This window comes from Halyomorpha halys, unplaced genomic scaffold (genome assembly GCF_000696795.3).
Source record: "Halyomorpha halys isolate HHAL.00 unplaced genomic scaffold, Hhal_1.1 Scaffold260.1, whole genome shotgun sequence".
Taxonomy (NCBI): Eukaryota; Metazoa; Arthropoda; class Insecta; order Hemiptera; family Pentatomidae; genus Halyomorpha; species Halyomorpha halys.
This window is the reverse complement of record NW_027112780.1, coordinates 542,640-568,971: the sequence shown is the minus strand read 5'-3', so window position 1 is coordinate 568,971 and position 26,332 is coordinate 542,640. Positions and strand designations below refer to the sequence as shown.

The 26,332-nt window shown below is 30.8% G+C and overlaps 1 protein-coding gene across 1 annotated transcript in view; it reads left to right on the top strand.

Moving 5' to 3' along the window:
- The first annotated feature begins 1,599 nt into the window (after window positions 1–1,599).
- The window catches only part of l(3)76BDm (trafficking protein particle complex subunit 8 homolog l(3)76BDm), a 41,773-nt gene continuing 17,040 nt past the window's right edge, over window positions 1,600–26,332 (top strand). Inside the window, exons 1-15 of the mRNA XM_014420099.2 lie at window positions 1,600–1,925; window positions 5,103–5,267; window positions 5,803–5,916; window positions 6,928–7,099; window positions 7,192–7,339; window positions 7,801–7,947; window positions 9,006–9,155; window positions 13,380–13,489; window positions 15,631–15,885; window positions 18,397–18,676; window positions 20,434–20,619; window positions 22,656–22,831; window positions 22,928–23,064; window positions 24,860–25,047; window positions 25,129–25,311. Of these exons, the coding sequence (XP_014275585.1) occupies window positions 1,769–1,925; window positions 5,103–5,267; window positions 5,803–5,916; window positions 6,928–7,099; window positions 7,192–7,339; window positions 7,801–7,947; window positions 9,006–9,155; window positions 13,380–13,489; window positions 15,631–15,885; window positions 18,397–18,676; window positions 20,434–20,619; window positions 22,656–22,831; window positions 22,928–23,064; window positions 24,860–25,047; window positions 25,129–25,311 (2,568 nt within the window). The 5' untranslated portion in view covers window positions 1,600–1,768. The remainder of the gene's footprint in view (window positions 1,926–5,102; window positions 5,268–5,802; window positions 5,917–6,927; window positions 7,100–7,191; window positions 7,340–7,800; window positions 7,948–9,005; window positions 9,156–13,379; window positions 13,490–15,630; window positions 15,886–18,396; window positions 18,677–20,433; window positions 20,620–22,655; window positions 22,832–22,927; window positions 23,065–24,859; window positions 25,048–25,128; window positions 25,312–26,332) is intronic.

The window sequence follows — 26,332 nt, the reverse complement described above, 5'->3', positions numbered from 1 at the left end:
AGCAGATTCTATTGTAAACTTTTTTAATATAAATGACACATTTATAAATATTACAATATTTTATATAGTTGTTACAATTGTGAAATTAAAGTATTTACAAGAAATAATACAAATATTAATATACGGCGTTTGCCTGGTAACAGTAGTAGTTCCCGCGTTAGCTGGTAAGTTTCTTCATCCCGAGCCATTGTGGCTTTGGTGGCTGTAGTAGTCACAGTGTAGACCATTGCTTTTATTTTGAATAGGACTTACTCCAAAGCATATGTAGTGCTATAGTCTCGAGTTCCTCTTCAGAGATCGTCCTACAGACTACCTAAGCTAAAAGAGTTGTCACTGCCACCAGTAAATGGTTTAATCTGTAAAATACGTCAAACATAGAGGGGATGTTTCATGGGCGTATCTAGTAGAAGTTAAAAAAAATACATATGTTTTCAATAAAATATAATAAAAAGAAAACAATACCTCGTAGAAAGACATAATCATATGTTTTAATTAATTAATAAATAAATGTTATGGTACGAGACGTGTACGTTGTGATATCGAGTTTCATTTCCAAAATGAGATATAAAACTGCTTTAAACTTGGATTGCTCTATCTCTCTTTATATCTATTATATCATATGTTAATATTGACAAAAGGTAGGCTACAGTTAACACACGATTTAAATTATTAAATATATAAATGATAAAACACTACACAGTCATTAGAGTTCAGTATGACCTTTAAAATTAATATATGTTTTTGGGTATATGAGAGAGATTGTGCTGTGTTGTTTATGTGAAATTGTTTTACTCTATCAAATACTGCTCTATTTCTCTTTTGTCATGTACAGAATATTACATTATAAACATAGATAAGAAGACCGTAATAAAAACTATCAAATGTCGATAAGATACATCCCTTATAATGGAAATTCTTCAATAAAACTGTAATTGGCATTTTTTTAGAACAGCCCATAAGTGACTTTTTATTATATTGGGTAAAATATCCGTGTAACCTAATATAAAATTGATTTATTAATAATTATAGAACTTATATGATCGAAATATAATAATTCCCAAAAGGTGATCCACAATTAAAAATTTGTTTGTCTTCTACTAAGGTTAATCTGAGGTTTCACGACAGATATCTGTCGGGCAACTTTATTGGACATGCGTAGATAGAGGATAGTACTATCAACTATCAACCAAATCCTGAAAGTAAGACAGAAAATGTTCTTTCTATTGTAGTAGAATAGTTTCCTGCCTTTATTTAGTTTTATTGGTACCACTGCGATATTTAAGGTTACCTAGCTATAAGGTTGCATTGTTTATCTTTTTTTGTACTGGAAAATATAGCCCTTCTTTATGAGTGTACATTTTCGTTAATGTTTCCACTTGTCTTTGCAAAATATAAAACTTTCCAACTGTCATCCATACAGGTAACTGACAGCTGTCAGTATCAATGTAACCGTTACTAAAGCCATTACCGCGCCACCCTCGTTTTAGTTCTGTATCTTCTTATCTTTAAGATGTATTATAACTTTTCTTCTTCATTAAAATAACACATTTCAAATGGGTAGTTACTGAGCGACGTGATAGATACTTGTTTACACTCAGGTTAAGTTGTGGAAGTCTATGTTACTGTTATAATTTGGTTACGGTGGTGTAAATATCACTTTTTCTAACTTTGTGTTAATTTCGAAGCAGATGTTTCCCTTTAGCTTTAAAATAACGTAGCTTAAACGCAAAAGTTAGCAATATATTACAAATAAAACTTAATAAATACAATGTCTCCCGTAAAAACTACACCTCAAGAATTTATAAAAGAGGCTTTTCCTCCTATGATAGCCGTAATGCATACACCTGGGGTTGATGATGTTTGTAAAAAAAATAATTTAAATTTTATTCAGTTAATTAAACCCTTTTCAAAAACTACCGTGGAAAGTAAGTAACTCAAAGAATTACCTATTTTGAGAAAGATAATTCATTTCTTTATATTAAATTATTTGCATTTATTGTTAAGTTATCATGCAATTTTAATTAATTGTCATGTTACATTTAATTGATTATTATTAGGCCTGATTTAGATCACTAGTACAAACTAAGTGTTTGTTTACTTCTACCTAATCTTCATTCATGGTATGGTTATTCATTTTTCAATGAAATAAGTACCAATTGATCTCAATCGCCACTAGGAGGATTCCCTGTCTTAGGAATTTTCTACATGTTATCGAAAACTAGAAGCATTAAAATAAATTGATTAAACTGATAATTTATACTAAGGCTTGTTTTGAGTAGTTATTTAATATCAATTTACAGACATTATGAAACCCAAAATGTGCTAAGACTTGCAGTAAGAACCCAAAAGTGTAAAATTGTCTATAAAACAAATAAATCCTATAAATATTAACTTTATTATATAATTTGTAATATTAATATGTACATGAAAAGCTTATCTAATCTTGTTTCAAACAAAATAAACTCAATAAATACTTACCAGATTTGTGTGAGCACAAAAAAATTGAATTTTAATTCCTTGATTAAAAACCTCCATTGTCCATAATTAAAGAGTTAATTGGTAGTTTACTATATTTGAAGATTTTTTCTTATTATCGAGGCTGTAAATCTCAATTTTAAAATTCAGGAAAATCAACCAAGTTGCTATGTAGAAAGGAATATTTAAAATATTAAATTCTAAAATTAAACTCCAAACATTAGATTTGCCATTTCTATAAGTCTGTTTGGATGAAGTTTTATAACTTTTCCTTTTTACCCTGCCAATTAGAATTATCAGATTTTTTGAGGGAATTTCAGCCTTATTATTAATTGGATCTTCATGCAGATAAAAAATTGAAAAACGCTCTACGGCTGTCACTACATGTGTTTGACCAATGGGCCAATTGCATGTGGCTGGGCATTGGAGTACACATTTTCATTGCGACTCCTAAATCAAATAAGTTTTTCTATGACAAACAGGTTCTAAATTGTCCAATGCCCTGAAATTGAACATCAATTATGCACCCCTGCTTGGAGTCCCAGGTGTCAGCAGACAGGTTAGAGAAGATGGGCCCCTTGTCGTAAATGCAACAGAGAGCCTGAAACATCAGCATATGTGCTGGGTAAATATTCCAACTACTCCCTCCTCGTAACACACTGATACCTCAGAGTAAAGCATGAATTGATGAAGCTCTTTAAAAAAAGGGATTTAGTCTGCTTCTACGAGGTCCACTTTCTAGATACAGATGGATCTAAGCGATAAGGTGATATTGTTGCTTTTCCTAAGACAGGTTAATCAGCATTATTCAGGATCACACAGTGAGATATGAAAGTAACTTTGACCAGTCAAACAGAGTAGAAAGAGAAATGAAAGAAATATATAATAAATGTATCCCATTCCTTAAGGAAAAGTTCCATGAGGGCTTCGGAAAAAGAGACTTCTATGTGAGAGGCATCTGGTTCAGAGCTTCTAGAACTGTACGAAGCAGAACAAGGAGCTTCATGGAGGAACTTGGTGTGGATATACGTAGCAAAAATGGTTTAAGATGTAATCCTGGACTCCCTGGGAATCGTCCACCATCAAATGCATGATAAGTAATCAAGATGTTGCTGTTTCAAGGGAGGGCATGCATATATTGCACAATTTATATGTACATTGTTTTTATATACCTTTATAATTTTATATTTATTGCTTTTTTTAAAATATATATATTTATTACTTCTATATCTATTATCTATATACTTATTACTTTTTATATTTGTAATGTAGAATGTTCTTTACATGATTGGAATATCTGTCGAATTTTGGCTAAATTTGAAGCTTGGGAACAAAAGATTCAATTACACAAAAATCCAATCTCTAGTCATTACCATCACGAAATACTCAAATACTGTCAATTATCTTGAGTTCCTTCAATTTCTTAATCCTTGATTGGTTAAATCACTGTCCTCATTTGATTTAGAAAAAAAAACTACTCTTGTCTGCTTTCCACTCTTCTTAAAGCAGTTCTTGATAAAATTTTGTGTTATTCACATTCAAAATTAGAAGAAAATGTTTCTGTGATTTCCATTCTGAAAACCGAAAACCAAAGCACAAGCTCTCCAGTTTCATGCCTATTAAGCTCATCGAGAAGCTTTTCATAAAAAGACATATGGTTCTTAGAAAAGCTATTAGATGTAATCTGATAGCTCCAGAGGAAGCAAGGTTTAGAAATTATAGATTTACTGAAGGTCAAGTCATACATATAACTCAGGAAATTGAGGAGGGTTTCTGAAATTGTGAAGATACTGTTTAGATAAATATGGAAAAAGCATTTGATTGAGTCTGGATACAATCAGGAATGCAGGTGGATGTATTTGTATAGAATTCTCAAATAGTGGTGTTCTCGAGAAAACAATACCTATGTGGTTTAGTTCTACACATTACCGAGCCAAGTAAGACTCATTACTTCAAGCTACAAGAATCCTAATAGACCTTGGTTCTATTGAATCTGGAAGCAAAGTGGAAGAAAGGACTGACATTGCTTGCACCAGAGTTGGTGTGAATGCAACAGCACTGGTTCGAATCTAGCTTGGGAGGGTCAACTTTTATTTCTGTGGCGAAATAAAAGCGATTGATTGTGAAAAAAACGATTAACTGTTAAATAAATAAAAAGCAAAACAAATAATAAGAGGTTGCCAATTCACTTTAATCCCAATTCTGAGTGCTTAGTAAAAATAACTTCATCTGGTTAAATGCTTTCTTGTTTCATGATTGACTAATTATTTGTTTGGTCGATTTTAGTATTTTATCAATTTAGTCTAAACCATCTTGAAAACATAATTAAACAATAATCATAATCCTATTATGTATTCATTGTTATTTTTATATTGAGTATTTTGCTTTTACCGATTACTCCCTGGAATCATCAATAGCTTGGAATATATTTATTCATGTTTTAAGTTATATCCTGCCACTAATGATTTTTTATTAAGATAGTTTAATGAAATTTAATGTAGCAACAATTCATGAACTAGATATATCTTAAAATTTTATAATCTATTTTCTCTAATCTTGATTATCTGTTCATTGCAGCTCTCTATATTTTATTTAATGCATAAAATAATTAATATATTACTTTTTAGGTACAGTGAAAGACACCACTTCTGGTTTTCATATTCCTATTCGAAATCTTAGAATAGCTTTTTGTGACATAAATGCCAGACCCCCACCTCCAACTGTAGCTCGATCATATTTCAACCATTCAATCAGCTCCAATTTTACAGACAGGACAACAAAATTTATAGTTGGTAAGAAAATCAAATATGTTTCAGGTAATAATTGGCTTGAACTCGTCATTACTGTCCGCTTTTTTGTTTTGAAATAGTGATTGATTAGATCTTACTTACAGCCATTTATGAAGATAGATGAAAATTATAAGCTTTTAACTATAATGTTCTCAAAAATTTTCTAGAAAAAAATTAAAATTGCAAACATACATTGCATTGGACTTAGTTTTGGTTCATCATTTTCAATAATGAACCTTTGTAATCAACAAAAAAAAAAAAATAATAATAAATAACACCCCTTCAAATTTTGAGATTTTACATTTCAAGAGGTCTAGAATCCAAAAAAATATATTAGTTCTACCCAAAATTTTGTTTGTTAAAACAATAAAAATGATGCTGTCTTTACACTTACTCTTTGCTATCTGTATGCTGGCTTTACAGCCAAATTAGAATATTTAATTCTTTGGGGCTTCATGTAAGATAAAGGGGAAACAATTCAACATTTATTAACTGCGTTTTATTTTTGTACTTTTTCTAATATGTTTTTAATTTTTAGGTGATGATTCAATGGATGTTCCAGTTTCAGCACCATGGTTTGAAGCATGGAGAGATACTTTCCTTCAAGTACAGTATCCATCTGAACATGAATTCACTAAACACTTTATTGGCTGTATCCTTAATTTCTTAATTATAATTATGCTTGCAAACCAAATGACAAAAACTTGAAGCAATTCGAATGAGCCATGTAAACTGCTCACAAATTGAATTGGACCACTTACAAAAATGTAGATATTTATTTTATTGTCCCACAATGAGTTGAATTGTTTTCTTGTTTAAAATAAACTGTTTATATGACTTATCCACAATCTTTATCTTAACCTTAGTTACTATGAGGAAAAATAAACCCCTCCCCCCCCCCAAAAAAAAAACTTACCCTGCCTATGTTATTGGAAATTATTTTTAATTCAACCCCCTATAGAAATAAATATCTGTCTTTCAGTACTGACTTAGCTAGTGCCCTAGTCAGCTTTTTAAAATATCTTTGCAAAGACTTTCCGATGTAGCAGTAAGACGGGTTTTGGTTCTCATAGAGTTTGGTCATTCTCAGTGTGATGTTGGCTCTATACTTGGTTGCGCTCAAATAGTTATTAGAAGACCCTGATTGCAATACCACAGAACAACTACTGGTCAATACTCTCATGGAGGAGGCCCTTTTCGTAAAACTATGCTACAATAGAGCTTTTGTTCAAGATTTCAGACTACTAGTCTGACATTTGGCCAACATGCATTTTTGTCCTATTGTGTTGAACAGGTCAAAACACCACTTCCAATTCTTAAACTCGTCTGAATAGAGAATCAACTGACATTTAGGCATGCAATGTCAGGAATCTCCAAGTCAATTTTGATTCTTCTAGGTGAACCATTTGAAAGTATGATTATTTCAGAAGAATCAATTTTTTATTCACTTGTCCATGTTGTAAATTAAACAGTATAAGTGATTAAACTACCTGAGCTGCTTCCATTTTTTCCTTAAGCACTCATTAACTGCTCAGTAAAGAGAGACTAGCTCTTCTAATAGTTTTGTGGATGGATCATGCTTCTCTACTAATCTATATATTACTAATTTTAATCTATATTTAAATATTGAGCCAAGGATACTATTCTTATCTTTCTAAACTAGGTTTAATTGTTATATCATCTTTGGATTCCAATCCCTTGGAAAAGTTAGAAGAATTGTTGGAGATATTACAAGGTCATATAACTCCTGGTCCTAACAAACTACCAAAATGGTTTGGTCAGTCTCTGATTTTTACTGCTTTTCTTTACCTCCATGACAATTCAGTTGGAGCTCTGTAAGTACTTTGTATATTTAATCTTTTCTTTAGAATATTTCTAGTTCAATTTGTATTCATAATAGTGCATGTATTTTACTTTTAATTATTAGGGATGTGTCCGTTTTCGAAGCCATGAAGGTAACATATGGAATCAATAAATGTTTTCTTCTTTCAATCAATTCTCAAGCTCCTGGGGATGGAGTGCCTCAGATACCAGACCCATGGGCACAACATATTTCATCATTCATTGATTACAAGGTAAGACCTTTTAACTAGTTTAATTAATTAATTTTATATTCTCAGAAGTCAGTTTAATAATCATTTAAATTTATTTTCATTGTAAAAACAAATTGACAACGTACATATTATATAAATTGACAATGTGTATACCACAACTGATAAGTAAATAATTTTAGAAAATTTTGTGCAGACTACATACTATCTAGGAAATATTCACGGAGCTTGATCAGTTTCCAATGTACTAATATACTACTGCTCTATAAAATTTGCATAATGAAATTTACCATAAAAAGTCAATTATATCTACAATTATACTCTTAATTCATAAAAAAAAAAACTTAAGATTCCAATCTAGCTTACATAATTGCAAAACATCATTTTGGTATGACACAGTTAATCATTGATTACTAAATTTTTTTTGGAAAACTTTTTTCTTTCAACCTTTGAACATTTCATTATTTTTCTTTGTTTTTCTTCAGGATGATGATAGTGGTCTAAGTCAGGAACAAGCTCAAGGTGTTGAGGCTGCTGAGGAAGCAGGAGAAAAATCACCACCATCTACTCCTGTCATTATACACCCTCTTAGCCCTGTTGGTGATGGAAATTTGCCAAATACATTAGATTATGTGAGTATTGTTTTAGAGGGAAGCTTAGTTTCATTTTACATCAAGAATTAAATGGTATAGGATAAAGATTCAGTTATAAGAAATTACCCCTGTTTTCCAACAATAACAAAAAATAAAATAAAAACAGTAAAAATAAGATTGCTGTTTTACTATTTGATAACAGCTTTCCTGAGGGGTTTTAATGATCCTTAAATTTCGAGCAAATAGCTGTCTCACAGCTAAGCACGTCTTCTGTGACTTCTTATTAACTATAATTTAATGTCAAATAAGGCAGAAAGTATATTTTTATTCAAAGTTCTCAGCCAAGAAAGAGTTCAACCAGCATCTTCCCTGTTGTTGTGTTAATTTTTATCTGTTATGTTAATAAGAAGCTCTAAATTTGTTCCTGTGAAATGTTTTAGATTATTAGAAAATTCTATTTTGCATGTGAATCCCATTGTTGTTACAACTGGAATCTCCTTATTCAACCTAATATTCTTGAAAGAAGGACGTTTATGGTCCATTTGATAACAAATATCTTTCCCCGGTGAATTCTCTTGAAATTTTTGACTGCATAGTGAAAATCAGGGAAAGCAAATTAATGCTAATAGACAGTTATGCTTGACTGGGTCTAACCTGAAACTGTCTTTTGTCCTCATAAATTGTTTTTATTCACCTCAACAAAATACTCATCTCTTACAATTTTTACCAGCAGATATATAAAAACAAAAGAATTAATTATTTTATGCATTAATTCATATTCGACTCTGAACATTGCATATATTGTTGTTTATTTTGACCAATCCTTTATTTGATTATGTATACTGACTCTCTACCTTTCATTATTGTCATTATTTGTTTTATTAATTTAATCAAAAATTTAGAGGAAAAAGTTGTCATTCTTAGTCTTCTGAAGCACTTTTGGAAAAAAAGACTAAGTGTTAAGATGGCAGCCCAAGAAATTTGTTGCAAAAAAAGAGATTAAATAAATAAAATTAAAAAATCTTTCAATCCTATAATTGAATTTATAAATCAGCTATTTTTTACATTTATAGTTAATTTATAATCACTACTTCTAGATTTCTGAGTCAGAAAAAAATCATGTTCCTGAACATGGAAAACTTTTAAGTTCAGAAGATATTGAAAGGATTAAACAAGTTATTAACGATTTTTGTGTAAAGGCCCTTATTCCTCATTTTGAGCAACTCATACATCAACTTAGTGATCAGGTATTTCAAATTTTATAAGTCTAAATCATATTTTAGTATTAGATTAAGGTTACTTTATGACTGTACTTCCAATTATTTAAGAAATAAATTACCCTTATCTCACACCAATGGCCCAATCCCTGTTTAAATGATATAATTAAAACACTAAGTGTTGCTCTCAAGTTGTTTAAAATGTCATCTAGATATTTAAATCACTATTAATATCTTTTATCAAGCTTATACTTCCTGTTATCCATTTCTTTTTCATTTAAAAATTACTTTTTAATCTTGGATATGGTGATAATATTTTTGTTTAGCAAAGCTTTTTTTGTTTTTTAATAATGTGTTTTATAAACTGAAAAAGTAGTATACAAAGGTTCCATTTGCACCTCTTGGTTGTCTCTGGTGATGTTAAAAAATATCTGAAATCATGGTAGAATTAAAAAATATACAATGAGGGGGGAAATTTGCATAGATAATGATGTGTAACATAGATATTTACCATCTGCTTAGGTAGGTTCGAAAACAGAGATCAGTTAGTGAATATTTTGTTCTGTCTGTCATATTCAAAAGGTTCTTGTAAGTATTTGGTGAGTGGTAGTACAACTATCATATCATTGACTTGAAGAAACATTTTCAGAAAGTAAATAAAATGAAAAAATAATTTTATTCTGGGACATATGTCGCCTAAGAATATATACATGGTTCATAAATTATGATTTTTTTCTGGCAAGCATTTAAAAGTTTCCAGTAAGCAAGACGAAATGAAATTGAGATTTGGCTTAGCTACTGTTTATAATTTTAATCAATATATGCCTATTTATATTGTTCACAATGAAGGGAGGTTTGGTTATGCAATAAGTGGAGGAGTAGGTGTTGTTTAAAAGAAAGAATGGATAAGGATTGGCGAATGGAGATGGGAAGAGAATTCCAGAAGTAGGTTGCAAGTATGACGAAAGATTTGCTGAAGAAGGCAGTTCTATAGGAGGGCATGTATAAATCAGTCGGTTGGGATCTGGTGTTTGATGAGTGGATGGATGAACGAAGAGTGAGGAGATCAAGAATCAAGAGTAATGTTACATTATTATTTTTTATGTTACTCTAAACAACCATCTGAAGAAAGCCTTTTATCAGCATTTTTCTTCTGAAGGAATAGTCAAAGATGGTTCAAAAAAGATTCATTTAAAGTAAGGGACACTACAGGATTGTTAAAAAAATTTAAATACTTGCAATATATGTATATCAAATAGTTCATTGATTTGGATTTCAGTTAAAGAGTTTAAATTATGGTGTTAATTAAAAGAAACTTTAATGGGAGAATAAAGTGAAATGAAAATATTATTTTAATCCTGCGCAATACAAGGACAGTTATTTGAAATTTCATGATAAAATATTTGCTAAGAGTAAACCAGAAAACTTTGAATCTAAAATTACCTGGTATACTGGTCTGAATACCGTTTAGGCTTATTGACATTGAGTAGTAATTCAATTTTTATGAAGGTATACTTGAATCACTTGATGGATAGGGCATTTGATTGGTCAGTGACCATACTTTACTGTAACCGCCAGGTTTATCTCCTGAACAAATTACCCTTTCTAGATTGGGTGTTTTCCAGAAGGGTATTCCAACCTCCAAGTCCAAGAATTGAGAAAATAACATACTACCAATCCACAATAAAGGTAGGCAGAGCAGATTTCACTCAATTGGCTGGTTTATCCATCATTGGCAGTGCATAAATGTTGTATACAACTAAGTAATGGAATAAAAAAAAGCTTTTACTATAAAGAGAAAAAATCATTTTATGAACTTATTTTAGCAAATATTATGAAAACTACTATTCTTAAGAAAATATTCATTATAAACTACTTTGATATAAACTCTGATAGAACTTTTTATGTTTTCTGGATACACCTTTATTTACTAGAATATGAGGATAAGTTAATTATTATCCGCAATATAGTTATAAAATTTTATTGTAATCAAATAGGAAATTGACAAGTACATCATTTTTTGACATAGTACCCTTGCTTTTCAACGCACTTGGTCCATCGTTGTACAAGCTTCATGATGCCCTCATAAAAGAAAGTGTTCGGTTGAGCTGCGAGCCAGGAATGCACAGCTTCTTTCATTGCTTTGAACAAGGTAAATCGACGGCCTCTTAATGCTCCTTTGAATGAACCAAACAAGTCACAGTCAGAAGGGGCAAGATCAGGACTATGGAGGATGAGCCAGTACTTCAAAATTAAGTTTCTGGAGCTTTTCAGCAGTGTTGGGAGCAGTACGCGGACGGGCATTGTCGTGCAACAACACAACACCTATTGACAGCAGTCCTCAGTGTTTGCTTCGAATTGCAGGCTTTAGCTTTATTTTTTTATTTCCCCTTCCTCACCATTCCTGGCATACAGGGTTTGGCAACAGTGGGGTTGTGAGCTAGGGTTACACATGCCACTGCTACCAATAGTAGTGCATTCCTCGCTCTCAGCTCAACCGAAAATCTTCTTTTATGAGGGCATCATGAAGCTTATACAACAATGGACCTAGTTTGTTGAAAAGCAAGGGGTCTATGTCAAAAAATGATGTACTTATAAGTTGCTTATTTAATTACAATAAAATTTTATAACTATATTGCGGATAATAATTGACTTACCAATATTTTTACCAAACAATGAGAAATCACTATGTGGATTCATTTTGGCAAATATCATATAGGGATTTTCTATATGAACTATTTAATGGTGTATTTAGCTAGTTTCAGACACCATAACAGACATCTTATTTCAAATAGTTCCTATGATATCAAACTTTTGTCAAAATATGACAAAAAATATTCAATGAATGCAGCAAAATGCCAAAATTGTGTAATAATATCCATAAGCTACACTGTAGGAATAAAAATGCCTAAGATTAATTATTTGATAATTCATTAATAATCAACTTGTTTGAAAAGCAATATTTAAAGAAAATTTTGAACATTAAAAGGCCTTCATTTTAAGCTCATTAAATGTACCATAAAGTAGTTCATCACAATTATTTTCCTAAGAATAGTAGTTTTCATGATGTTAACCAAAATATAATCACAAACTTTTGCTACTTGTCATTTTGAAAAAAATATCGGTGTTTTAAAAACTGTATCTCAGAAAAATATTGCACATAATGATCTTGATTAGGGCTCAAATATTAGCAAATTTACTCTACTTTAAAATAATTATTTACTGGTTATCTTAGAAAACATTTTATAATAATCAGTTGAAAATAATTCAGGCGAAGAATAAGCTACATTTAGGTCAACAATACTGTATATTTTCATTGCAAATGATAATAAAAAAAATAAGAGGCATACCTGTGTGAATGGATTTATGATGCGAGTACCTCATAACCTGATTGAGTTTATCATGATAATATATTAAGACCTAGAAGGCACTATTAGGCTTAATGGCCAGGAACAAAACTGTTTCGGTAATATAGAGGCTTAAACAAAGAAATAACCTAAATGCATTATTGTTTATAATTTCATGTGTACCACAATGTCTGTGTAAACGGATAGCTCCAAAAACAAAGTTAGAAAATTGGAAAAATGTTTTTTTTAGCTTTAGCTATAATATATTTGGATGATGAAGTGTTGGTGGCTAATACGTTGGAAAATCTTCAAGTATCTGTCAAATAATGGATGGTGGAGCTTAAGTATTAATCTATCATAGTTTATATTTATAGCTTTATGTTATAATCACATAAAGAAAAAAGAAATCTGTGCCACTACAACCCATGAAGGTTGTCTTGGTTTCAACCTTGGTAAGGAAATACTGTTTCTTGGCCAACAGCTATATTTCTTCTTCACTTCTTATTTTTAATACTTGTTTTTTTTTAAAGCTAAAGATTATTATGTTTGTTTACCATTATAACAGTTATTGTATTCAACATCATAAATTCAGTGTAATACAGTTAGTCTCTGTGTCGCATCACCTGATTTTACATCACTTGAATTCAAAGTTCAATAACTTGAAAAAAAAATTGATTTTTTGTATTGAACCAGGTCATTAAAAAAAATTATAATGACAAATAAAGCTATCTAAATTGAGTGTACACTATATAGAAGACTATGGATTAACCAAAGGTTATAAAATATAGTTTTATGTGTGTGTAAACATTTTAGTCAAGAAGGCCTTGACTTCAGTCAGTATCCAAGGAATGGAACCTGACATAAGTATATGGACTAGTTGTATTAATACAAACACCTTTAATTTTAGATATCTAACAAGAAAGGTGTTAGCAGATCACTATTTAGTGCTACAAAGAGATGGTTTGGTTCCAACAAACCAGGAACTCCTGGGAATCACATCTCTCCAACAGCTATTGCGTAAGTTTTATTGATTTATTTTAATTGTTTTATGTCTCCAACTTATTCTACATATTACCAGTGATGATTTATGTAAATTTATATTTTTTATACTGAATTATTTTTAAATAAACAATTTTATTTCAGTGAGTAGTGATTGTGTTTAAACTTGAATATAAAAATCTGTACTTAATCTATAATTTTATTTAATTCCAATTAAATTATATTTATGCATACTTTTTTAAATTAAATCACCACTGTTTGATGGGATATTTTTGAAAATAATAATTTTCTTTTTTTAAATATATATATAAAGCAGTTACAAATTTTGTGTCTATTAATTAATTTTTCATTTATTTCTTATAAAAAGTTACTGTAAATGTTATTATATAATACATTATGAATGGTGTAATGGATTTTCTTCCTTAATAAGATTTTTTCATTAATATTCCTCATGAAATATTAGGCAACTCTTCTTCTTCTTTGTCTACCACCCTTAGTGCTTTTCTATGTAGAGGTAGATTAAGCCAGATTTGCCAATCCTCTCAATTAATAGCTATTAATATAATAATAGCTCCTTCAATTCAGGCTCAAATCCTTATTACCCCAAACCTTATACCGCTCCTACCTCTCAGATCGTTCCTTTCGAGTTCACATTGGTTCTGAGTACTCAAATATCTACCCCATCGAGGCAGGGGTTCCCCAAGGCAGTGTCCTGGGTCCTGTCCTCTACATCCTCTTCACTGCTGACATTCCCATCACTCCAGACACATTCATGGCAACATTTGCTGATGATGCACCTATCCTATCCTCCCATTCTGATCCTGTAACAGCCTCATCTAATCTCCAAACACACCTCACTCAGATTGAGCAATGGTGCAACCAACGGTGGATAAAAGTCAATGTATCAAAATGCACCCATGTGACTTTTACTCTCCGACGCAGCTTCTGTCCACCTGTTACTCTTAATAATATACCTCTACCCAGATCCGACACAGTGCGATACCTTGGATTCATTTTGGACAAAAGTCTCACTTGGAACCAACATACTAGACTCAAAAGACAAGAACTCAACAGACGATTCAGCCAACTATACCGACTGCTCAGCTGGACCTCTCATCTCTCACTAGAAAATAAACTTCTAATTTATAAGACTATACTCCGACCTATCTGGACCTACGGACTTGAACTTTGGGGAACAGCTAAACCGTCGAACATCAAACGTATCCAATCCTTTCAATCCAAAGTCCTTCGAACCATAGTTAATGCACCCTACTACGTTTCCATCAGAACATTACACCATGACCTTCATATCCCTTTTGTCTTTGACCTCATATCAACCAAATTCTCAAAATTCCATATAAACCTTTCCAATCATCCTAATCCTTTGGTTCAAACCTTATCTAGTTTCACTCATCCCTACAGCCCACCTAGAAGGTTGAAACGGTAGTGCCCAAGAGACTAAAATAAAAATGGACAATTGGAATTCTGGCATTGGTCAGATTCTCCACTCAAGTTGAGTGTTTGCGGCTTTAGCGCACTTGCTCAGCCTCCACTGACTCACTACCAGTGATGCGGCGAGAGGGATGCGCTGGGATCTTTTGAGCTCTGCTCTACCCCTCACACGTGGGGTATAGAGTGGGCTCAGGGATCCTCAGGTCGATTGTATATTAGAGTGTAAATATATTATTTTATCATTATGTTATTTTATTTATTTATTTTTCATACAGATAGTTTGATTATGTTCATTTTGTTTATTCTTTTGTTTGTATATATTTTAAGAGACTTTTTTTTTTTTTTTATTTTATTATGTATGAGATCATTCATCACTATTACTTATTGCCCACAATTGTGTGGCAGATTGTAATATCTATCAATAAATAAAAAGTATTATTTAAAAAAAAAAAAAAAAACCTCCTTCATACCAGCCAAAATTTCTCCCCTGGCTCTTCCTAGTCATTCATTTGACAAAATGACAAATACTTTATTAAGTAATGCTGTGCAAATACACTGGGTCACTATACCATTTAGCACACTAGTAATAACATTGAACAAATAAACATATATAATATAAATAAATCCTTAGGTTGTATCTTCACCTATGAAATCTTTGGGTTAATGTAATACCAATTTTCAGATGTATAATATATCTTATATTATAGATATTCTTCTGATTCTCATGAGCTGCAACTTAGAAAGCTGGGAGATTTATGCTTTATGGTTGGCCTATATTCTCTAGCCTTTACGGCTTATCATAGTGCCAAAAGAGATTTTGGAGCCGATGGGGCCTGGTTGCATTATGCTGGAGCTCTAGAGATGGCAGCATTGTCAGCTTTCATGTCTAATTCTGAACCACTCTCCAGAAAAGTTGTTGAATACGCTGAAGAAAGTATAATGACTTATCAAAATTCATGCAGGTATAATTTAAATAGTATAATTTCATATTCCCATTTTATTTTTTGTACCCATATTAACTTTTATTCAATCAGAAAAACAATAATCTACTAAAATTTTCCTTGTTGATCTGATATATTTTAAGATTTGGCATATTAATTAACTTCTGACAAAATATTAATGTTTTTACCATTTTTTATTTAGTGATCTATAATTCATGATTTATATAGATGATTTATAATTGATGAGGCTTTTTAAGACGATAATAGTTTATACAAAGTTTAAAAAGTGTGTAATTTATATTGTTTTCCTTATATTCAGTGAATCTTTTTTGTTTTAAAAGTATCTTCTTATCCCCCAAATAAATTCTGTTTTTGAGTATGATAAATATATCTTGATAATTATGATTAAAATTTTTTAAAAGGAAGTTTTTTGTTGGTCTCTTAGTCCCATTGCATATATAGGTATTTTCGTTGGCATAGTTTTGTCAGGTGTTGTCAACTTTTCTGATGAAGCGGGTTGTAAAGAGCACAGAAAAGGTTTTAGGTGAGTCTCATTATGGATTTTGCCCTGAAATATCTACAATTAAGTACATACAAAGTACAATAAAGGAAATACAAAACTAAAATACAATAAAGGACAAACAGCCAATATACTCCTAGGAAAACACCTGAGTTGTGCAAAGATTATGAAATAGAATTTAGGGATTTAATACCTAAAGAACAAACTAAATATTTGGTAACGACAAAGGAGGACTGAGGAAAAATACACATTGAGGAGGCTAGGTACCACTTCAAGAGATTTCTTAAGTATAAGTGTCAGGGCACTATTATCTGGGAGTTTAGTTTTATTAGATAAGAAATAAGGCAAAGATTGCAGATATTATGACCACCATAAAGAGGGCCAAAAGAAGATGACTGGGACATGTACAAAGAATGGAACTTGTTAGGGTCTCTAAAATGATGAAGGAGGAAGAATCGGATGAAGGATTGGTATACCTAGAATTTGTTAACTAAAGAATGAGCTTAGGAGTCCGGGTGTTGGAGGATGGAAAAGGGCAGTCAAGAACAGGTTTGTGCTGCAAGGATTAGAACACATCGAATGATAATCATAATGAAGGGTATAATGTTATTTTCCGAATGTTTAGGTTTCTTTTTCTGGTCTGATACTTCTTAGAAGAGAGTTGATTAATCTTTGTTGTGATCATTTCATCAAAATTTAATTAGCCCTGGTGATATCCTGTGCATTCTGAGGTTTTGCTTATACTGATATAATTTACTGCCTTATCAAGCACATATTCACCTATGGTAGTACTCATATCCTGTGGGCAGTCTTTCATCCTCCATTTCCTAAAGTCTTAAGGATTCAGATTATTATTGTGTTCTTTATTAAATTCTTCCTATAAGAAATATCTCTGGCACCTAAAGCACTTCTTTGTTATCTATTGCTGGTTCCCTATTTATGTCTTTTATACTTCTAATGGATTTAAAATGTTTGATTCTCAGGACCTTGGTTGTGTACCAAAGTTTTTCATTTTTAATTTGAATCTCTTCGCCAAAATCTTCCATTTTAATTTTTAAGGCATTTTTTTGTCTATTTAATTGCTATTTTGACTTCTTCCACCACTTATTCTTTCTACTAGAGGGCCCTATCCCATTTGTAAACCACAACCTTCAGTAGCTACTATGGTTATTCTCTCTTCAATTTTTTTTTTCCAAAAACAATTCAAGTTCACTGTCATTATTAATTTATTGCAAATGATTTTTTAACAGCCTTTCATATTCCTTATTATTATTATTCTCCTACAGTTTTGAAGTGTAATTCTTTTGTAAGTTTTGACCTTTGCCTTTCTTGATTTAGTAATGTTTGCCAAATATTAATAGATTACTGGTATTTAATTTTTCACCTGTAATTATTTTTATTTCTCTGCAAATCTCCCAATAATGATGAAGTATTCAATTACACTTTTTCTGTTCATATCTCTGCCACATTAGTATTTATAGGGTTATACTGTTTTGATTTTTTTTTCCTGTTATTGATCCAATGTTTCAGTTAGTCAATTTTAACTTTTTATGTTGTTTACTTGCATGCACATAACTACTTCTGCTATCTTTTGGGTGCTGTAGCATGAATTATTTTCGATCAAAGCTTCTGAGCTAAAATCATTCTTAAACTGGCTATATCTGTTCATTGACTTTTGAATATTCAGCTTGTATCGTGTAAATGTTTCTTTATATTTTCTTGAATTTTCACCTGTACTAAAACATAGCAATATTATACAGTATAAAAATAAAAATGCTCAGTTCGATGAGAATGTATGTAAAACAAAAATCTTTACAGATAAATGCAATCTATGAAAATTTTATTTGTAATGTTTACACACAAAAGTTGAATGATCTCAAATTTCAGGTATTGAAAAAATTCATATTTCTTAATTCTATGTGATTTTTTTATAATATCTTAATAAGTTAGTGTGCTAAAAAAAAAAATCTGAAATTAACAACCACTTTAAATGAATTATTTATTGAGAGTAGGATGAATCAGTTTGCAACAAGAGCTACTCTGTTGAGTGTTGAATGCTTGAAAGCACGTGGGTTATTTGGTGAAGCAGCTAAGCAGTTGATACGGATGTCTGGAGAAGACTCGGATCTAAGAAGTGCTGTTCTTCTTGAACAAGCTGCTTACTGTTTTCTGAGCAACAATAAACCAATTATGCACAGAAAATATGCCTTTCACATGGTTCTTGCTGGACATAGATTTTCAAAAGCTTCGCACAGAAATCATTCAATGAGATGTTATTACCAAGCATATCAGGTATTATTTTATTTGTATATGTATTATAGCATGTTTATTATCCAAGTATTATTTTTACATTCTAATCTAATCCCATCAACTTCCTTATATCTTCCAACTCCTTTATTTCAAATCTGAAATTCACTTGTTATGCATGTTCCTTTCCAATCTTCCCATAAAACTGCTAACATTTGACTAATCCTTGATTAACTGTATCACCTCCTAATGCCACTCTATTCCCCCCTTATTCTGCAATACCCCTTATCTTTCTAGGTTTAATATATTTTACTTTGTCCTATATATTATTTTAAGGAGACATGAGCCCCTGGACAAATAAGTTAATTTTAAATTTATTTTTCATCCTTTAATATTATTTTATTATAAAATGAAATTAATTGTTTATTTACTGTTGACATCCTTTCATAAGAGAAGAAAATTAGATCAATGGAAATGGGTTTCCTTGGTACAACATGCACAGAATACTTTTTAAAAATAACTTATGGGGACTAATAACTAAGTGAAATAGTAGGACCATTAGAAACATGTATACTATACTTCATAAAAATTGTCCTGATTGTTCCAATGTGGTTACTTCTCTCTCCCCCTTGGAGATCAGCCTGTAGTTAGTAGGCCTAATAAGAATTGTGTTGGAATAATTTGTAGAATATAAAAACATGAGTGCCAAATTTCATAAAAATCTACTGTTGTTTTAAATTACTTTCCTCCTCCCTCCTCCACATTACTACACTGTCATTGTAGGCTAATTAACTTTAACAGTACTTTAAGTTGAGCAATGAAGAAGATTTGTACCAAATTTTATGTTATACTAGATTTTTGAGTTTGTGCACGATTGTATTACACTTTTTTGTCAGAACATTTCTTGATATAATTAGCTAGAGTATTTAGAGAGATTTTTTTATCCATTTCCTTAAAAAAAAAAAAAAAACTACTATTACCATGTTTTTGCGTTTCCATGGCTGTTATGACTAAAAAAGTAAAACATCTATGACTATTATGATAACAACCATTGAAACACAAAAACATTTAACATCTTCTTTAGTAAATTACCAAATTATTTCATAGTTTTCCATTTTTTTATTACTACTGGCAATGAGAGAAGGTTAATTACTTGAAATTAACAGCATTAAAGATACTTAAGGTGAAGATTTTTTGAAAATTCAGCATTCAAGCTCTCTCATTCTATTTCAATCAGAATGAGAGGTAGCTGATATTAAAGTCCATGTAATTGTACATTGATATGACCAGTTCAATCAACATCAGCATATCCATTTTTGTACAAATGATAAAACAAAAAAAGCATAAAATCGATGATACAAAGTGACACTTCTGGCAAGTCATTTTTGTGTAAAAGTTATTGAACATTTCAGGTATTTACCTACCTTAAATACATGATTTCAGTTTCGTACGACATTTCGGTTTTGAGCTTGCTTTTGTACTCAGACCGTTTAGCTAGACTTCGTTATTTGGACTCAAAGTATCTTAAAACTTTGAAAACTCAGGTTCGAAATTTTTCACAATTGCAATACTTCCCCTTAAATATATTTCATAACCATGTAAGTGGAAATAAAAAAGTCAGGTGAAGATGCTTATCTATTGTTATCGTAGTATTTAATTTTCTCCAAAAATATGTTTACAGATATCTATTTCTTTATTAATAACTACCAGAAATTATTATTTAGTACAAAATAATTTGGCAATAAATGTAATGAATATTTTTGATTTTTCAGTCTTACTTTAAATATTAAATTTGTTCATAGATATACGGTAATAAATCGTGGAGTGCAGCTGAAGATCATATACTATATACAATTGGAAAACATGCATCTCACTTAAAACTAGCTTCAAATGCATTTGAAGCTTTAAGTCGTTTAGTTACTAGGCCTAGTAAGCAACCCTCAGTACAGCAAGAAATATATCTAAAAGATTATTTATCATCTATTCAGGTTTGTATTTGGGTATATAAGTGGTTAGGTTAATATATATAAGTAATATATTAAAAAAATGAAGTGTGCTTCATATATATGGTTTATTTATACATCAAATATTGGTTTGTCTAGACATATAGAAAGTTTTTAGTTGTTGCAATTAGACTTAAAATACAACTTGTTAGTTCAGACAATACATGATCTTAAACTTACTATATCCCCCTAAATAAAAACAAACAGATTTTTAAAAAGGGATACTTTTTATTTGAAATTGCATTTTTTAAAGTATTTCACATATTCATTATATCACTGAAGAACAGGAAATCACATTAATGTACATATTTTAATAATTCTGATATTTTTATTACTTATGCTGTTACTTTTAAAAACTAAGAATGACTCTATTTTTAATTTATTATAACTCTATTGTGTTATCTATATTCAAAAATATGAATAATTTTGCTTTATAAACTTTTAAAAAATTGTTGAACTATTGACTTTTAAAACTATAGCACAACCCATCATCCAGTCTTGGCAAGTCTTGACTTAAAGGTTGGTATTTTTCTTTAGACTCATTTAAAGGCTCGTAGAGCTATGTTCTCACCGTACTTTAGCCTCTTATTCTATATATTGTCAATGCTTTCACCTCACACTCATTCAATAGAACTGATTTCATGACAATACTAAAATTGAACTTTGTTTTGCCTTTATAAAGTCCAGAACTTAAAGAGTGAGCTCAATGTGAATTATGCACTATTTTCTGTTAAGATCCTTACATTGGTCTCAAACAATAGTTCATTTGTCGATGTGAGAAATATTCCCAAAAGGAACTGGAAAAAATTGACCTTACAGAATCTTAATTCATCCATTTCTTTGTTGGTCACATGAATATTTCACTGTTGATATTAAATTCCATCTTTTCTTTTTGTATCTTTTTGAGGCCAAACTTAAGTTGCTCCATCAAAATCCTGTCTGGTATTCAACCAAAGATTCTCGTCATTCTATGGCTACATAAGGCCCTAGGAGCCGCTTTTTATCTATTCCCAAAGGCTGTAAATACCTCTATAATGGCAGCATTGTAACCATTCTTGTTTCTTATATATCAGGAAAATGACAACAGAGCTCCATCCTTCTAAGATTTTTCTATTCTATCAGAAACACTTTATACACTGTTTTGGCCATTTCTATACCAGTTTTGATCAGTTTAGTTGGTCGTCCATAGTCCATCTAAACCTGGTGCTTTGCCATTTTTTTAGATTTTCTACTGCCCAAACTGCTTCATCCAAAATAATATCTTGGGTATTTTACATTTGGGGTATTTGCTTTGTTTAAATTAATTCAATTGGCTTCACTCTGTTTTATGTGTTCTGGAAATAATCTTCGTATTCCTCTTGTATCTCTGCCTTTGTCACTCCTATTCTTCCCTCATTATTACTAGTTAGGTTGATCCATGGCTTGTACCCTTATTTGTCTCTCTTTACATTGCTATAGAAGGAAAAGAGGTCTCTGTCTACCCAGTCGCTCTTCATTCCTTTAACATTCTAAATCACCCATCTTACTTATATTTGTGGCTGATTCAAAGCATTTTATGCTCCTTTGTCTCCCTTATTCTACTAATTCCTTTACATAAGATGATTTAGAATAATATTATATTGTTTTTTATAAAAATTACGATTCAGTTTTATCATTTACTAGAAAATAGTAAATGTTTAGTATCATAAAGTTAATTATGATGTATTATTGTGATAGTGTTGATAACTGTACCTTGTAATATTTAAATTTGTACTTTTAAGATACCTGTGATATGTTAAACGATTATAGTTTTATTAGTGGTAAGATGTTGAAAACAGATAATGAAATTAAATCTTTATTACCAATCATTCAAATAAAACCAAATGAAATTTAAAAAATAAAATAAATCACAACATAAATACTGCTATGGATTCTCTTTTTTTAATGATAATATATTTTTGCTTATGATATGCTGAAATGTAGAGTTTTTATATTATTCTTCCGTCTATTACAATTTAACTATTTTGTGAGTAACTTTGCAGCAGTCCTATCAAAAATCAGATGAAGAAGTAATTTTAAGCTTGCCTGTAATTGATTGTAATCTCATTCAAGTGGCATTGAATGTTCCAACCAAAGCAGTTCAGCTTGACAGAATACCAGCATGTGATTTTTCCCAAAATCCTTTGTCACCTATTAAGAAACTTGCAGAAGATTCCATGTAAGAAATCAAAATAATGTATTTTTTGCAGTAATTAATGATATTAGTGTTTAATTAATGAAAAAATAATTTCCAATGTTTTTACACAATTTAAAGGTGGTACAATTTAGAAGAAAGGATATCCAATTATGCGAATGGCACAGTTTTCACATCTTTCATGCTTTTTAAACCAACGATTGACCTTTTATCTAATCTCACAGATAATGTTTCTACTTCGCTTGGTTTCATTGGAGGTAAAGATTTTTATCAAAAAAAAATATTTTTTATTTATTTTATTCACTATGTTGTTTTGTGAGGTTAATTGAAAATTTTGAAACAACACTTACCTAATTTTTGTGAAACCTAGGTTTAGGAACTAAGGAATTATATGTGGGGGACAGCTGAAATATACATTGGTGCTAGTTAGAAAACAGATGTTATTTTTATTTTATTTTTTTCTGTTGGGGCTATGGACTGTACAGATCCTTGGCTGCTTATTGTGTTCTTTAGGGTCCACAATGCAATTCACAATGAAGTTATTCATGATGAAGGAGAGGTTAATAATCTGATCTAATACTCATGCATAAAAATTTCATCATCTTTAGACTAAAGACATTATCCCGTCGAGTCATATCTGATTCGTCTAGCTAACATTAAAATTCAGTGAGCAAGAAGTGACTCGGTGGGCTGATTTCCTTTTGTCTCAGCCATGGATTTTTAATAACTTATTGTTTTTTTTTCATATCTCAAGTAATAAAATTAAACCCACTTGAGGTATCTTGATTATTTGAAAGGATATTTGTTTGAGAATCATTAAATTATTTCACCATATTTCCAAATCATATTTGTTGTATAAAAACTGATTCAAATATTTACCCTCTTTCCTCAGTCTGCTAGTGTACCTTATGATAGTATCCTTTACAGTTTTTACAGATGACATCCCAAACCATCCTAACACTATCCTTACCATATCCAATGACATGTGTCTATTATCAGTGAATAATGACCCTTCAATTTTATCCCAAACCTTTCAATTCCTCATCACCACCTTTGAAGAATGGTGCCCAAACTAGAGGATTAAAATAAATATCAATAAATTCCAACAAATTACATTTACCCTTTGTTGTAAACCCATGACTTCCTGCCCCATAATATCATTTAATAATACACCTCTTATTCCTGTCAAACAGATCCATTACTTAGGACTACATCTGGACAAACGACTGATTTGTAATCCTTGTAGTAGATTGAAAATGCAGGCAATTGCTCATTGATACTGACTTTTACAACACTTACTAGACAAATGGTCTAAACTTCTAACTACAAAAGACTCATTTATATGGCTATAATAAGGCCTATCTGGACTTACGGAGTTGATCTTGGGGCTCCACTAAACCATCAAATTCCTCATGTATCCAATCCTTACTATCCAAAATCCTTCTTAAAATCTCTAATGCTCCTTATTTTGTCATAAATCAAATCATCCATCAGGACCTGTACGTACCGTATCGTATGTTGCTGATTTGGCCAGAACCAGATACCAATCCTTCCACATTAAACTTCCCAACCACCCAAACCTACTTGGTTCTAACCTGGCTTCTCCTTCGTTGCCTGATAATTCTCCTAGGTGCCTAAAAAGAATATGGTCTCAAGATCTTCTTCTCTAGAAATGTTATTGGTGTTCTATCATTGGGTTGATTCTCCATATGTCTGTATCATGCCATTGTATAACTAGCATAAAATTTACCGGTTATATTTTTATAATATAGTTGTAAATATCAATAAATAAATTATTTAAAAAATATATTTATCATTCTAAACATCCATAAATTTAAATAATATAATATTTTATAATAGATAATGCATGATATTTTATTTATCTCATTCTTTTGGTCAGGTAAGAACAATGTAATCTATAATGTTTTATATAATATTTAAGATTTATTTAATTTTTGTTACAGAAATCACAATCACATTTTTTGTCTTATTTTTAATCAGATTGTTATGTGATTACTAATAGGCTATAACAATTTAATTTAATTTTTTTAGTGCCCATTGGTGTTTGTATTAGTTTAAAAAACCCATTGAATGTCCAAATAAACTTAAGAAATATTGTACTATTGTGGACTACAATTCCTGAAACTAAGGGAATATGTGAAACTAGTTCACAATCTAGTGTTGCTGCATCAACTGAACCAGAATCAGAACTCTCAATTCCTCCTGATTCGACTAGATACGTAATTTTTTTAATTATTTCTTTTCATTTATTTACAAGAAGTTATAAATTTTTTTTACTTCATTTCATTCTTTTTTTCTAGGTAATGCTGATGATCACTCCAAAGCAAGTTGGAGAGCTACATATTACTGGTTTGTCTTACACTTTGCATGATCCTGTTAGTGATATTAATGTTTTTGGTCACCATCCTCTCTTAATGATAAAAAATGACAAAGCAGATCGAAGGCTACAGATTTCTGTCATAGGAAATGTGCCCAACTTGGAGGTAAGTTTATGATTTTACAAAATGTTCATACTTGCCTGCAAATCACCATAATGATTAAATTTAGGTTAAATTCAAATATATTTGATATAGCATATTTTTCCTCTTCTTTTTCTTAGATAGCTTAACCTATGGACAAACCGTGGTTTCCAATAGCTAGGACTCCCGGTTTTGTGTGGCTAACATTTGGTGTCTAATACTGATATTTCTAGCATCATTGGCCACACAATCCATCCATTGTATTGTCAATCGGAACATTTTTGACTTCCTATGTAGAGTGTCTTTGGAAGATCATGACTGAACTTAGAAGTTAGTAAGACTGATAAAAATGTGTATAAATGATCCTAAATGCTGAGTCCTGGTACAAGGAGAAATATCTGAAGACTTTGAAGTTAAAACAGGTCTGATGTTGGAGAGTCTCGTCAATGCTGTTCCATTTAGCTCTTGAGAAGATGATTTAAAAAGTGGTCCTCAGAATCAATGAGGAGGATATGTTGAGACTCGATAAGACTCTGAAAGTAGACAGCTTCAAATAACTCAGTTCCACTATAATTTAACTAAATGGTTATCTGACTAAGATTATAACAAGGGCTTCTCTCTATATTCCTATAGGTTGTTATGTTATGTATTAATGCCTAAGGCCTTTCTCAATAAACTTTATTCAATTATGCTTTATCTAGAAAAATAATTTTTCAATTAGACTCCTCATTTCTAAAATTAGTGTATTTCATATTCACATAATCTGCAGTTGTATGCATTAGTATTTCATAAAATTATTAATTTATTTTAAAATAGTTATGAATGGTTGACTTTTATAAATCAATTTTTCTGTTTCTGTTTTGTGAATGTTTCAAAAAATAAAATATTCATCCGACATTATTGATTAGCGATGAACTTTAAATAAATAATCAAATATGTTTTAAATATAATTGTTTCAGCTACAGTCCTATGTGATTTTTTGTATTAAATTATAGAAAGAAAATAAAAATCAATAAATAACATATTACAATTTTTTAATAAAAGG